Raw genomic sequence first — 15,612 nt, forward strand, 5'->3', positions numbered from 1 at the left:
ATCATCCCTAGAACAAACCCCATGTGATGTCAGATACAGGACATCTGAACACTGCCCCCCTCCTCCCACCGAGCTCTGCTGACTGGGTGTCCCTGCCTCTGCATGTTTCCACGTGCCCTCTGTTGTGCATGTGAGACACAGTGGTAAAGCCCTGGGGACACTTCAGCAGCCTTTGGACCAGGCACACAATTCGAGCACTGTGAGCTGCCAATGGCAGGAGAGCAGTGAGGTGACCAGCCATGCACTGAGGCAGTGGGGCCCACCAGAGGATCACCCTGCACTTGCAGTTCTCCCAGCATGAAGGGAGGAAAGCCCAGCCCCACCAACAGTGCCCTGGGGCTGACGGGTAGGCATAGCATGAGCAAGGCACCCTGTGAAGGCCCCCCTCCCCCCTTTCTCTCCTTTTCCAAGGCCCTAGCCTCCCTAGACAGTGCTGCTTTCCTTTCCCCCAGTTTCCCTCAGGAGCTCCCATCACCTCTGCCCAGGCCCAAGTGAATCCTCTGCCAGGCCCTTCTTCCCAGCCTAGCTGCCAGCCATCTCCCACTGTGCCCCATGCTGGGAATACCCCTGGTCCCTAATGCCTGCAGCTCCTACTTGTCAGTGAGGGGCAGGGCTCCTTCTCACCTTTGGCAGTGCCAAGTAACAGGCCACACAATCCCTTTGGAGGCATTGCACAGAGACTAATGGAGGATCGATCTCCAGAACCAAACATGACTTAATCCTGAATCTTCCATCTCCGGCGCCAGACTAGCCCTTCGCTCACAGGCTGTCTACCCTGGCCCAACCCTTCTGCCAGCTGAATCTGCCATCCCCGTGTTGGACAGTTCTGACAGGGAATTTATATTCTTTGTTTCAGAGGCTCCTCGAGAACCCACTACTCCAGGGAGAGTTCACCAGTATTTCCCTGAAACCTGGCTTTGGGATTTGATCTCTGTTGGGTAGGTATTGTCAGATGGAGGAATGCCATGTCAGGGAGGGGGGGAACTGTCCTATCGTGTTAAACCTTAGAGATTTCTCCCCAGAGTTTGCATTCATGGCCAGACCTAAGAATTCTAAAATTCCTAAATGGAAAAGATTTACCAGTCAGTCCACTGGCCCAACCAATTCCAACTTGTTCTTACAACACATTCTCCAAGGCTGTGTCTAGTCCTGGTTGATGGTATGTCAAGCAATGGAGGTTTCACTACTCCATTTGGGAGGTTTTCTCCCAGCCAGTAGATCTTAAAGTTAGGGAATATTTCCTGATCTGCATCCAGAATCTCTTGCTTTGCTCGGTTTCTATCCCATTTCCTCCTATATTATCTGTCTATAGCCTTCTGTACTTACCTGGTTTTTACATCCTTCCAAGATCACAGTCAGTTGTCTTTAGCCAAGCAAGACACATTTAATTCCTTGCTCCTTGCTCATAGTCATCACGACAGATCCCTTCTCTCCACATACCAGCTGTAGCTTAAGAGCTTCTGTTGACTCTTGAGGGCAGATTTAAACTGACACCAAACACCTATTTTTGTCCCTTTCAAACAGTGGGCTTTCTGTACATGTGCCACATGATTAGACTCGCTGCAGAGGAAGAAAAAGGACAAACTCCCAAGATCCTTATGGAGAAGGCCTGATTTCCCCCCACATGGCTTTGAATTCTGTAGCTGAATCCTGTCTTTGTAATGCGCCAAACCAAAATCCAGCTCTGAAACTTGGGGAGCAGGGCTCAGATCTCACCACCCTTAGCACTGCTTTTGATTCAAACAGCCCTGCTCAGTGGGCATCCACTACTTGGCTCAACATCAAGTTCTCAACTCCAGCTCGGTCCAAAATGTGGCTCCCATTGCTAATACATCTGGGTTCTGAAGTGTACCAGGAAAGCTTTCTAACAATGAGGGGCTGCTGGTGTAATGCAGAGTCTCCCCAAGGGAGGCAAGGGAAGTGTCATCACTGAGGACATTTAAAATGAGCCTTGGCCAAAGTCTTGGAGAAAAGACAGTAGGGAACTGCCCTAGGTCCTTGGCAGTTGGACCAAATAAGGCCCACTATTAGGTCTCTCTCTCTCTTTCCACCTCTTTTTCATTCCTAAGGAGGGCTAATAGTGATGGGCTAAAGCCTTGTCCTAAAACTAGGGTTACGGGATTAGGATTGTGACTGCACACACTAATCCTGGGACCCCGGTTTTCCTTTTGCTCCCATGTGGGTGGTGGGTTAACAGTTTTATGTGATGGCTCTCCCCCTTTCAGTCCCACTGGAAACAGGAGCATTCCAGTGACGGTGCCTGACGCCATCACTGAGTGGAAAGCCGGGATGTTCTGTGTGGCCAGGCTGGGCTCTGGACTTGCCCCCACCACGAGCCTTGTGACATTCCAGCCCTTCTTTGTGGATGTGATGCTACCGCACTCTGTGGTCCAGGGAGAGACCTTCATCCTGAAGGCCACCATCTTCAACTACCTCCGGCAGTGCATACAGGTGTGTACCCTCCCACTCCACGTGGCAGTACACCTGATGGAGCAGTCCCTGCCAGACCCAGCTGCCGTACTTCCCCAAGCTGTGCTGATCACTTACACGTCTCTCTCACTCCTTTAGATACAAGTGACCCTGGCTAAATCCCCAGACTTCTGGGTGGAGCTGTGCAGGAGCTGCAGCTACAGCCACTGCCTGTGTGCAGAAGAATCCAGAACCTTCACATGGGTTGTGACAGCCACAACACTGGGTAAGGCAGGGAGCATGGTGGAGGGGCAGGTAAGTCCATCACCATTGGACTGTGATGAAGAGTGGCTGGATGGCACACAAAGATTGGAGAGTGTTATATGGAGCTTTTCACATCTGGGTCCCCACTTGGCTCTGACAGGGTGAAAGTAACTTAAATATCTTCCAAGTAGTGTCCTATCACAACCCATCCCATGTGGAGGGGCTTAGGGTAGGGAGGGGGTTGCAATACAACAACACCTGTAAAACATTTAAGTGTGGGGTGAAGTACAGGGGCCTCAGGGCAGAGGGTTGGGGTGTGGGGGGGTGCAGGAGTTAGAGCAGGGCGCTGGGGGCAAGGGAGGTGCCGGAGGCAGGACTGGGATATATGATGTGCTCAGGGCAGGAGGCTGGAGAGTGCAGAAGTCAGGATAGGGGCTTGGGAGTGTGTAGGGGCTCAGAGCAGGGAGATCTGGGGTACACGCTTCAGTGCAGGGGACTGGATGTGTGTAGGGGTGAGTATGGGGAGCAAGGGTGCCATTTTGGAGAGGGGGAGCTGCAGCTGCACATGGCGGGTCCACGTGTGTTGCTTTTCCTGCTTCCTGTGACTAGCAAGTGAGGGGAAAGTGCAGAGCCAGTTGCATTCCTCTCGCTCCTATCTGCCCAGGGGAGGGGCAGAGGAGGAACCAGCATGGTCTGCATTTTCCCCTTGCTCCCTAATCACAGAGAAGGAAAAGCAACAGGGAGCTGGTCTGTGCATCTGCAGCTCCCCAGCCATCCAAAAATGATGGTGAAAGGAAGGGGGCTCAGGGCTGGGGCAGTGTCTGGGGTGGGGGGGTCTGGGGAAAGTCCCCAGTCAGCCCCTCTAACCTGCCTGGCTGCCTGCTGCTGAACACAGCAGTTTTCAGGAAGCTTGGAGCAAGTCTGGGAGTACCCCACCCCTCTCACTGCAGCCAAGTGCCTCAGCTGACTGGCCAGCTTCTTGCCAGAGCGCCGCACCGGGGTGCACTGGCTTCCACCTCTGGTTCTGAGTCCATCTCCTAGTGGGACAAGATGTAGAGACACTCTCACTCTTGACACTGATTGCCTCTCCCATCCATTGACAGTCTCAGCACAGAGACCAGTGACTAGGTGGACGGGATTTGGAGACCGACAGGGTGGGGCAGAATTGTTTTGGCTGAGGGCAGAAGGAGGCCCACTGGCACATGTGGGAAGTATGCATTGCTGCAGCCTGTCAAAAGTGAGGATCTTGTTCCCAAGGGGCTGCTGAGTCTGTCCCTTCCACAGCATTAAAATGCACTTGCCATTCACAGTGTGTATGTCTACACTAGCCCCCTAGTTTGAATTAGGGAGGCTAAAGAGGGCGACCGAAATTGCAAATGAAGCGCGGGATTTAAATATCCCGCTCTTCATTAGCATGTTCCCAGGCGGTCGCCATTTTGGAAATTGACTAGCCCGGAAGAACTGCCCACGTCTACATGCGGCAGAGAAGGGCGATTCCAAAATAAACCCCTTACTTCGAATTACCAGTTAAACCTCATTCCAGGAGGGATATTTAAATACAGTGCTTCATTTCGGTCGCCCTCATTAGCCTCCCTAGATCGAACTAGGGGGCTAGTGTAGACATACCCAGTGATATTCTTTATGGGCCAAAATCACTTCTGGGGTAGCATCACTGAGTCACTTACACCAGGGATCAGAGATCCTGACTAGCCAGCTAGGTCAGCTGGCAATAGGCCAATCAGGCCATTCAGCCTGTCAGGACCAGCTGGACCTGCCAGCCCCCATTTGCTCAGTATTGCAAAATGTCAGAAGGAGCGCATTGCCTTGGCCTGGCACTGGGTGTGAAATCAACACGGTTCAATTTGATTGACAGGGATGGTGAATGTTACGGTCAGCACAGTGGTGATGGACCACATGCCCCAATGTGGGGGCAGGAAAACCTTCCCCCCAGCAATGCCATGGAAGGATACACTGATCAAACCCCTGCTCGTCCGGGTCAGTATGAGGCCAGGCTTTGCTCTGTCCCTTATGATTTGGGATCGTGGTTCGCCCCATCTCCCTAGTTGAAGGAGTGGGGAGTGCTTGGAGAACAAAGTTCTCATTCTGTGCCAGTAGCTGGAGCCGGCATCCCAAAGACTTTGTGCCAGTCATTGCCCTCCTTTGTGCTCTTCTGACCCTCCTGTCTATTCCCTCCTCTCTGCACCTGTCTACGCTCTCCCCCACTCTGGCACTTTGAATGCAGAAGAGACCTTAATACACCCTGCCACTAAAGGCTTCTGCTTAAAAGCTCCCAAGGTCACAGATTCCCTGACCTAGGGTGGTACGCTGTCATCACCCAATGCAAAACACCCTTGGGAGCCCAGGAATATGCTCTTGGTAATTTCTTCCTGCGGGGTATCCCCAAGATCTTTAACCCTTCCTCAGGGGAGACCTTGAAAACAAATTGATTTCTTACTTGCTGACCTTCAGTCCCAGGCATGTGCACACAGAACCTGCTGCCTTCTAGGACACTGGAATCACATTGTAGTCTTAAAAAGGTGATTTAATTAATAAAACAAAGAAGGTATAATTGGTTAAAAAATCACTTGGCTGCTAGGTGTTACAGAACTACTATAAATGATTAAAGCACAGAGAACTGCTTACTTGAGATTCAGTTTCAATTACAGTGTATGGGGGGGGGGAACACATGGGCACAGCACAGAGGAGTTTAACTGAACCCCAAAATAAAGAAAATAACCTGATCACGTCTAACTAAACAGTCTGATTTATTCACATCTCTTGTTCCAAAGTTCAGTTTTTTCTAGACCTGACTGAAGCCCATGCCTGGTTCCCCAGGCTCACTTCACTTCTCCCCCAGCTCTTGCTCTGAACTCACACAAAAGTCTGAAGTGGGCAGAACCTGTTTTCCAATTCAGATCTCGCACTCTCTTCCCATTGGCTCTCCTGGCTCCCTGCCAACACCGCCTGGATACCCACTGCCTCTGGTTTAACCCTCTCTAGGCAATATAGCTAACTGAATGGCTGGATGTCTAGAAAGGGCAGTGCCCCTCTGACCCATCACAGCACCATGTCCAGTGCTGCCTGCCCACCATGCTCATGTTCCCTTCTGTGCTCTTCTTGCCTCCGTTCCCACCAGATGCCCACTCAAGCGTGTGGTCACAGACCAGGGTGACGCCTCACTCCAGGTTTGATTCTCCTGCTCCCTTGATCTGACCGTGACTGAGACACGGGGATCCCTGTCATGGCTGGCTCTGGGTCAGCCCTGTGGGGATAAAAGGAGAGAGACCCCAGCCTGAAGCTAATGGGAGCAAAGCTCCTGACAGCTTAGGCACAGCCGCTGGAGACCAGAAATCACACATGGATTTTGCTGCTGTTTGTAACCCTGTTTGTCTCCTCCTATGCCCCGGTCTCTGCCCCGCAGCCGGAGGGAGTGCTCGTGGAGAAGGCTCACAGCTGCCTGCTGTGCCCTAGAAGAGGTAAGTGGGCTGTGCTGGCCTGGTCCCTGCTTTTGCTGGGGAAGGGAGGGAGGTGGCAGATAAAGCAAAGACGCAGTTCTCAGTACAGGAAAAGACCAAAATAATCCCTCCCATTCCAGCGTCTCTACCACCGACACTGGGGAGAAAGCTCCCACTGCTGAGCCACCTGGATCCGCCCACTTCCCTTTAGCACAGCACCCCTGCCACCAAACTAGGACACTCAGACGGCAGACCACCCTCCCCACCCTGCGGAGTCTCCCATGCCCCTCCTTGCGGCACTCTCAGTCTTTCCCAGGAAGATGCCCAGCCAAGTGGTGACCATGCTTGAATCTATATTCTTGGGGCTTAGGGGTATTGGCTTTCATATTCTGATGCCATCTCCATAGTAATTCTCCCAGTGACCTGTAAAGAGTTAACACAGGATCTACAACCACTGCTTTAAAGGGCAGGGCTGGCCTTACCATGAGGCCAACTGAGGCGGCTGCCTCAGGTGCCAGACTGTGGGGGAGGGGCACCACTAGGACCCAGAGTGTAGAAAATTGTGTCTGCTGCTGTTAGTTCTCCTTTATTGGGGTAGGCAGCAGAGCAGTACCACGAGAGGAGTAGAACAGGAAGAAGGCAGAATTGAGACCTTGCAAAGTTTTGATCCCAGTGAAAGAGTATGGGGGCGTCATTTGAGCTCCCCGCCTCAGGTGCCAAAATGTTGTGGGCCGGCCCTGTTAAAGGGATCATAACAAGTGGCTAAGGGCTGTTGTGAGGGATCAGAGGGAATAACTGGGGATCGCTCGTGCGGACGAGCGATGGGAAATACGTTAGACAGGCTAACAGCACTGCTGGGAGAGTCTTCTCCAAAGGAGTGCTGGAAGCTCCATCACTGGGGAATTTTTAAAACTGGGACTAGCTAGAGCCCTGGAGCATGGACCATCGGCGCCAATCCTTCACTGGCCAGGATGATGGGGGGCGGGAGGGGGATTTAAGGTGTGAATATCTCTGATTTATTGCCTACCCTCTTGTCTGGCTTCATACAGCTTGATTTCTAATGCGATTTCTTGAACATGTGCTCATCAGGAAATACAGTCAAAGATCCAGTGTCCCTCACCCTCCCTGCTAATGTAATGAAAGGATCAGCCAGAGCTACCATCTCTGTCTTGGGTAAGTTGCCCCAGTTTGTGAGCTCACTGATACCTGTTACAGACCAACAGGGGCCGAGAGCTAGACAGTTGTGTCCCATTAGTGACAGGCAAACCTTAAGAGATTGGATGTTTGTTTACTAGTGAATCTCTGCAAGATGTTACAAGCAGGGTTGTTTCAGAAATTCTCGACTGGCTCTCTGGCTTTGCAGGGGAAGGCAGAGGCCTGGTGGAGAAAAGACTGGTCTTGGCTGCAATGAAGAGAAAGGGGAGTCTGCTGAACACTGCCTGTCCCTGAGATTCTCTCTGGCTCTGACTTGTGGATTCATTCATAGAGTGTGCTTCCTAACACCCCAATACAGGGCTGCCACCAGGCTTGGCCTGGCAGAGACAGTCATGCCCAGGGCTTCTCACTGCACTGCAAGGGTGTGTCTCCACAGCAGGGCTCCACTCGAAACAAATAGTGTATTTCAACATTGGGAGCGTCCACACAGCACGTATTCTGAAATAGAGCCCTCTTCCTCCGACTTCCCTTCCTCCTCCAACAATAAGAGTTACAGGAGTGGGAGTGAGAAGTCCTCCAGCTTGACAGTATTTCAACATTATTTCAAAATAACTGCCTGCTGTCTAGATGTGGACTAAGTTATTTCAAAATAACATTAGTCAGTTAGAAATAATGTTGCTGTATAGAGGTACCCCAAGTGACTTAGGCCCCTGGGGTATGACAGAGAGCAAGGCTTTTCCTCCTTTGATTTCCAGCATTTTCCACACCCAGTCAGGTGAGAACAGCTACCATGCTGCTTGCATGTCAGTGCTTCTGAGCTGGCTAGATAAAACATAAAGGCAACTACAGTGATGAAACAGAATGATCGAAAAGAGTGTGACAAGGAGGAGAGAGATAAAAATGTTCTCCTTGACTTCTGCTGATAGGACAAGAAGCAATGGGTTTAAGTTGCAGAGGGGGAGGTTTAGGTTGGACATTAGGAAAAACTCCCTAACTGGCAGGGTGATTAAACACTGGAATAAGTTGCCTAGGGAGGTTGTGGAATCTCCATCACTGGAGATATTTAAGAGCAGGTTGGATAGACATCTATCAGAGATGATCTAGATGGTGCTTGGTCCTGCCATGACGGCAGGGGACTGGACTTTATCTCTTGATGTCCCTTCCAGTTCTAGTGCTCTATGATTCCATGACATCCTGGCTGCCACATACCTGCTAACACTATCCACGTGCCTTACGGACCAATAAAATCTCAATAAAGTCCTGCAAGAGCACCTCTGTGTAACATGGTCAGCTGTCAGAATAGCCAGAGAAACAGCCCTTTGGGTTCTCTTTGGGTCCTGCAGAGAGGCCAGGGGACTGGACTCGATGACCTCTTGAGGTCTCTTCCAGTTGTAGTGTTCTAGGATTCCTACAAGAAGGGCCATTGTAATTAGAGTTCAGTTCAGGTTTTTTAACTGGAGGACGGAGGCAAAGGGTTCTAGTCAGTTTGCACTGCAGCCAAACTGTTTCCACCATGTGTTGTTTCCCCCAGTTAGACATTCACCAGGCCCCCATCACATCCCATGAATCCCCCTCCTGCATGCTTCCCCTACCCCCAGCTGTATCACTCACCCTAGTAATTGGAGACTGAACTGTCAGATACGGACTTAGCACCTCAGGCTGTTTTGAATGCATTTAAGATTGCACTGAAGGTTCTTTGTTCCTCTCCCCTGGCAGGTGACATCATGGGGACGGCGCTGCAGAACCTGGACCAGCTGGTGCAGATGCCCAGTGGCTGCGGGGAGCAGAACATGGTGCTGTTTGCCCCCATCATCTACGTGCTGCAGTATCTGGAACAGACAGGGCAGCTGAGTGAGGAGATCAGGGAGAGGGCGACAGGATTCCTGCGCAGCGGCAAGTACCCTGAGCCAGCTCTACTAGCGTCCAGCCTGGCACCTGCCCCATTACTCCTGCATCTCCTGTCATGACTGGCCTCCTCCCTGGCACTGCTGTGCAGTACATGAGTTTTCTTTCTCCTCTCCCCAGGGTACCAGAGGCAGCTCCTGTACAAGCACAGTAATGGCGCTTACAGTGCCTTTGGGGAGCACGACAGAGAGGGGAACACCTGGTAAGAGCTGCTTCCTTCCCTTGGGTCTGCTGCTCAGCCTGAACAGAGATGCCTATTACTCCATCTGGCACACATGCCTTTACTGGCAGTGGTGACTCTGAGAAAGCTCTAGTGCGAGCAGATCAGATAGGAGTTGGCAGTGTGATATAGCTGCTAGAGGGCAGCATGGGTTTGGGAGGCAAACACAGATAACACATCACTATGTGTGTGCATGTGTGGGGAAGCCAGTGACCCTTTGAAGCTCTGGGCATCCTGGGGCAGCAAGCTATTGACAGACTGGTGAGAGCTCAGAAAAGAGAAACCAAAATGATCGGGTGAGTGGAAGAGAAATGGAAATTGCTGAATCTGTGTGGCTTGGCTCTGTGATGCCATAGTCACCTCCCATCCCCCTTCCACCACTACCAACAGCTGCAAGAAAGACATGAACAAGGAGGAAGAGGGATTTGTTGTTGGAGGCAGGGCGAGCTACCTGGCGTAATGGGGTGGAACTAAAAAAGGGGGACTATAGACCAAAGATTAGGAAATCACCCTGGTAGCGAGAAGTGGGAACTGATTCCCAGGACAGGAGAGCAAGGCCCATCACATTGGGTTTTCAGACTCGTCTGGACAAAGCACCAGAAGGTGTGCTGCAGGGAGGCAATGCAGAACTGGACCAACTTGATTGGACGGGCCCAGATAGGAAACCTCCACCTCTCACTTTCAAGAGAATCAGCTGGGCCAAAGTCATTCTTGGAGTGATGTTGCTGAGTTCAATGGGCTTATGCCGGGAAGGAATGTAACCCCTGTCTCCCCCCACCCCTCTTCCTAGGCTAACGGCATTTGTAGTTAAGAGTTTTGCACAAGCCCAAAAATACATCTTCATCGATGACAAGATCATTCACGCCGCTCTGAAATGGCTGCAGCTTCACCAGCTCCCCAGCGGCTGCTTCACCAACAAAGGGAGGCTCTTCCACTCTTCCATGAAGGTAAATAGCAGCCAAGCCAGCCACGAGGGCTGGGGCACTGAGCACACATGGGCAGACACTGTGACTGCAAATGGTTGTGGTGGCCACTGAGAATCCTGGGGGATCAGCACTGGGATTCCTCTCATCAGCCCTCTAGGGAGCAGGGTCTGGAATAGACCCTTAGGATTCTCCCAAGGGACACATCTGAAAGTCACCTCCCTGACCCTAAAAACCTCTTTAAATAGGAGACTGGGTCTTAGCTAAGTGCCTGGGCTCTCCACAGGGGACACACCCATTGGAGTGATGTTTGATTACCAACCCGTGCTGTGTGCCCACTCTGTGCCAGATGTTCCCAGCTCTGTGTGTGCTTGTGCTTCCCGCAGGGCGGCATGAATGATGAGATCTCTCTGGGGGCCTACCTCACGGCCGCACTCCTAGAGATGGGGCAGCCACTGAAGGTGAGCACGTCCACCTTGTTCCCTTTCCTCCTGGATGGCCCTGGTTGGGCGCTGCTGTCCGGACGCTGCTTGGGCTGGAATCCCTCTGCCCAGGCAACGACAGGTCACTGCTTTCAAGATGCTCACACTGCTGCAGTCAAGATGGCAGGGCTCTGAGAGCGTTCCGCTGCTGGGACTCCACACGACTGGCACGGTGTGACAGAGCGGTGGGGCTTAGTAATGCAGGAACCCTGGTGCGTCTCCAGGGCTGGCACACTGTAGAGCTGTGGCAGTGCAGCCTTCAAGTCCAGTCGGGGGGCAGAGTCTGCTCCCTGTTGCACAAGAGGAGCTGGAGTAACCCTGCTGGCTTTCGGGGTACACCCGCCCTGTGGTGATCTGAGGCCCATAGTGTTGCTGTGACGTTGCAATTTCTGTACCAATGCAGTCCCAAGGGGCCTCATTCACCCCTTGTGTAAGCCCACTGAAGTTAGTGGAATTGCCCCAGGTTTGGGCAGGGCCCTTGCTGGCCTGCAGCTAAAAGGATACCCGCTGTATGACACATGAGCTCTGTGTGTGCCTCTTCTCCTGACACAGGGCAGCACGGTGCAGGCCGCCTTGCGTTGCCTCCTTCACACCGTTCACAATGTCACCAACATTTACACGGAAGCCGTGCTGGCCTACGCCTTCGCTCTGGCCGGGGACTACGAGGTGACCCAGGAGCTGCTGTACAGGCTGGATGAACAGGCCATCAAATCAGGTGCTGGGTCAGACTGGCAGCCCCTCAGGGCAGGGATGGCCATCTGGTGTGCTGGGCTCTAAAGCACAGTATGCGTGCACAGCGCGGTGTGAATGGTCATTTGGCGGCAGCAGCAGCTCTGGAGTGGAGTTTGAAGTCTGTAAAGCCAGGCAGAGATCAAGGAGCTAGACCTTATCAGACATACTTGGCTCAGGAACCTAACACACATGTGCAAATGGCAAAACACCCCCACTGACTTCCATGGGAGCAGAGTTAGGCCAGGCCCAAGTGTGTTTGGAAAATCCACCTTCTGCTAATAAAGGCTCTGGTGTGTAGGGTATTTAGGGACACTGGCGCACTTCCAGGAGCAGGTCCCTGCTGGCTGCCGGCCCAATCACAGGGAATATAGTAACAGGCAGCATGTGAATAGTGTGACCACCTAGGCGGGCGGGGAAGTGGGGGAGCTCTCAGGCTGCAGTACAGCAAAGGGGGGCGTTTCAGCTCGAACACTTCCCAAAACAGAGGAGTGCATGAGAATGTGCATCTTTCCTCAAGGGAAGGGGTGGGAGCCCCAGCACTCAGTACACTGAGATCTAGGAGTGGACAAATCCCCAGGGCATCGGCTGCAGGGAGGAATCCTGGCTTGGGCCCCCAGAGATGGCCGTGATAACTCCTCTAGGGCTTTCCCCATCTCCGGTTCCTAGGGTCTTATGAGAAGCATCTGCCCCCAAATAACTCGTGTGGTTTTTCCCTTTCCTAGGAGGCCAAATCCACTGGAGCCCTAAGCCCAGCTCCCCAGCGGCCACAGATTTCTGGCCTAGGACTCAGTCTGTGGATGTGGAGCTGACAGCCTACGTGCTCCTGGCTTACCTCTCCAAACCGCGCATAAACGCGGGGGACATGGCAACTGCTGCTGGCATTGTGGCCTGGCTGGCCAGGCAGCAGAACTCCCGCGGAGGGTTTGCTTCCACCCAGGTGATGAGCAGCTCCTGTCAGAGAGAGAGCCCCCCTCCCTCTAGGGCAGAGGGATAGATGGGAGCTGAATCTCCACATGGGGCAGCCTTTTTGATCCTTGGGGCTCTAGGAGAGCGAACACCAGTGCTGCTTTGCCGGCGGGTGGGGGGCAGGGCAGTTATCCCACTGTCTGGAAGGGTGAATGCAGGAGCTAGCGCCTGATGTGGGGTTTGTGCTTGGGGGGTGGCATCGTGAATCCCAGTGATAATGTTGTGGGGTGTGGCCCTCCCTGCACTCAGGAAGAGGGAGTGAATCTTGGGGCCAGCTCCTTAGGGGAGCACCCCTGTACTGAGGCAGGGAGAGCGACTTCTAGTGCTCATGCTCAGGAGCACAGACCCTGCTGCATGTAGGGGCTGGGAGGAGGAATCCCCCAGGTGACAGGCAGCCCCTGTGCCCTCAGGGTTTGATACAAGCAGTGAGGTGCCTGTCTGTGCATCTCCAGGACACGGTGGTTGCGCTGCAGGCCCTGGCGAAGTATGCAGCCCGGACGTTCAGCACACTGGCACAGGTGACAGTGACAGTGAAGTCCAAGAGGAGCTTTGAGAGGAAGTTCCAGATCACCCAGAAGAACCGGCTGCTGCTGCAGCAAGCGGTGCTGACAGAAGTCCCCGGGGAGTTCGTGGTGCAAGCCCAGGGCAGCGGCTGCGTCTATGCCCAGGTAAGTCTCTGGGGAGTGCGTCTGAGGCAAGGGGGAAGCTCTGCTGTTGGGGGTGGGAGTTCTGCTGTTTCCCTGCACAAGGCATTTCCAGCCTGTTGCTTCACCTCCTCTTGCTCCTCTGCAGACAGTGCTGAGATACCACCAGCCTCCTCCCCGGGTCTCCATGACCTTCTCTCTGCGCGTCACCACACAGCTGGGCGACTGTGCCAAGGGCAATGGGCGCTTCCTCACTGTCCGCATTCATGTCAGGTGAGCCCGCTCCCCACTGCCTCTGCCCCCGCCCAGCCCTGTGTGCACCACTCACCAGGCTGGAGCAGAGCAGGGAGTGACAGAGCTGGGCAGGGGACCAGGTGCCTGGCCAAGGGATGCAGAGAGCTTTGGCAGCTGGGAGCAAGGCGAGCCAAAGAGCTGGGTGCTGATCTGTGTGGGGAAAGGATGGCAGGAGCAGGTGTCTGTCAAGGGGAAGGGACAGCACAGCTTTAACGTGGGGGAGGAAGCTGGTAGGTACAGAGAAGGGAATTTCTGAGGGACACCCAAGAGGGTGGGGCAGCCTAGAGCAGGACTGTCCCATTAGCACATGGATCTTTGCACGCCAAGGCCTCCTCTCTCTGCCAGTCCCTGTGCACAGGAGGCATAGACTGGTGAGGACCCATGGGGAGGAAGTGTTACACCCTACTACAGTCTGACCATCTCCCCCTGCCCCAGCTACGTCGGGAGCAGAGTCACTTCCAACATGGTGATCGTGGAGGTCTCCCTGCTGTCTGGATTCAGCCTGGCTTCGGGCTCCCGCACTTTGGTATGGTCCCTTGCGGCAGAAGGCGGGGAGGGGGGGCATGGCGAAAGGTGAGGAGCTGAATCGCTGGTGGGAGCGGTTCTTGCTGAGAAGGGAGGGGCTTCCGCAGGCAGAGACGCTCAGTCACAAGGACCCATCTGTTCACTCGCTGCTCCGCCCTCACTCAGTTGCCCCCACAGCTCCCTGTGACACTTGGAGAGTTTGGACCAGCTTGGGCCATCACTGATCCCTCTCCAGCCACTGCTCCCTGGCTGCCTAACAAACGGGACCCTGCCACCTCTCTCCCTGTGTTCAGTGCAGTCTAGAGTTCCTGAACTGAGGGGAGAGTCAGACCAAACAGCAGCTGACCTGAGCGTGTCTCGGAGCTTAAGTCTAGCGGGTGGACCCAGACCTGCCCCTGCTGCTGCAGAGAGAATTTCAGACTGACCCAAGACTGGGTCAGTCACATAAAGGCTACATCTAGACTGGCCACAAATTCCGGAAAAGGGATGCAAATCAGGTAAGTCAGCATAGGGAAGTCCGCGGGGGATTTAAATATCCCCCATGGATTTAAATAAACATGTCCACCGCTTTTTTTCCGGCTTGGAGAAAAGCCGGAAAAAAAGCATCTAGACTGGCGTGATCCTCCGGAATAAAGCCCTTTTCCAGAGGATCTCTTATTCCTACTTTCAAGTAGGAATAAGAGATCCTCCAGAAAAAGAGATCCTCCGGAAAAGGGCTTTATTCCGGAGGATCGCGCCAGTCTAGACGCTTTTTTCCCGGCTTTTCCCCAAGCCAGAAAAAAAGCGGCGGACATGTTTATTTAAATCCGCGGGGGATATTTAAATCCCCCGTGGATTTCCCTATGCTGACTTACCTGATTTGCATCCCTTTTCCAGAATTTGTGGCCAGTCTAGACGTAGCCATACAGTGGGGAAAGTAACTTAAAAGTTCTTACAGATCACTCAGAAGAACAGGCTGCTACTGCAGCAAGCGGTGCTGACAGAAATCCCCGGATTGTTCGTGGTGCAGTCCTATTGCAAGCTGGGTCCCTGCCAGCTCTTTAAATAGCTCCCTGCTGTCTTTTGCTGCAGCTCAGCTCAGCTCAGTCAGCTCAGCTCTTACTTTCACCTCTGGTCACATACACCATAGCCATGCTCCATTTGGGGGATGCTCTATGGTCTGTGCTGAGGTCAAAGTGGTACCTTCCGGCCTCAGAATCTATGAATTAACTCTCCATGAGGGGTCACCTGAGCAAATGACACCTGACATAAGGGCATCCCTCAGAACCTATATAGGGCACTCACACACTCTTCCCTGAGGAGAGGATGAAGAGGAGCTCAGAAATTCTCCTTATCTCCTGTCTCAGCTGCAACAGAGACCCCTTGTTAGGAAAACAGAGGTGAAACATGATGCAATCTTCATTTATCTGGAAAAGGTAAATTTGAGCTTTTGGTCTGGTCAAGAAGTAGGACTGGGGTGGGCTGCAGGGCAGGGCTGAGGGGCACTGGCAGGGCTGTGAGGGGAGCCCAGGGCTGGAATAGCAGGGGGCTGCAGGGCAGGGCTGAGGGGCACTGGCAGGGCTGTGAGGGGAGTCCAGGGCTGGAATAGCAGGGGGCTGCAGGGCAGGGCTGAGGGGCACTGGCAGGGCTGTGAGGGGA

The 15,612-nt window shown here is 53.4% G+C and overlaps 1 protein-coding gene across 1 annotated transcript in view; it reads left to right on the forward strand.

Moving 5' to 3' along the window:
- Positions 1-15,612, forward strand: part of LOC102453242 (alpha-2-macroglobulin-like protein 1) — a 45,042-nt gene that overhangs the window by 21,281 nt on the left and 8,149 nt on the right. The window contains 16 exon segments of the mRNA XM_089773887.1: positions 719-938; positions 2,226-2,451; positions 2,569-2,695; positions 4,547-4,668; positions 6,095-6,149; positions 7,218-7,301; positions 9,000-9,176; positions 9,309-9,390; positions 10,199-10,355; positions 10,718-10,792; positions 11,366-11,528; positions 12,268-12,482; positions 12,964-13,179; positions 13,304-13,428; positions 13,885-13,975; positions 15,321-15,389. Coding sequence (XP_089630013.1) covers positions 719-938; positions 2,226-2,451; positions 2,569-2,695; positions 4,547-4,668; positions 6,095-6,149; positions 7,218-7,301; positions 9,000-9,176; positions 9,309-9,390; positions 10,199-10,355; positions 10,718-10,792; positions 11,366-11,528; positions 12,268-12,482; positions 12,964-13,179; positions 13,304-13,428; positions 13,885-13,975; positions 15,321-15,389 — 2,204 coding nt within the window.

This window comes from Pelodiscus sinensis, chromosome 1 (genome assembly GCF_052426305.1).
Source record: "Pelodiscus sinensis isolate ZL-2025 chromosome 1, ASM5242630v1, whole genome shotgun sequence".
Lineage (NCBI taxonomy): Eukaryota > Metazoa > Chordata > Testudines > Trionychidae > Pelodiscus > Pelodiscus sinensis.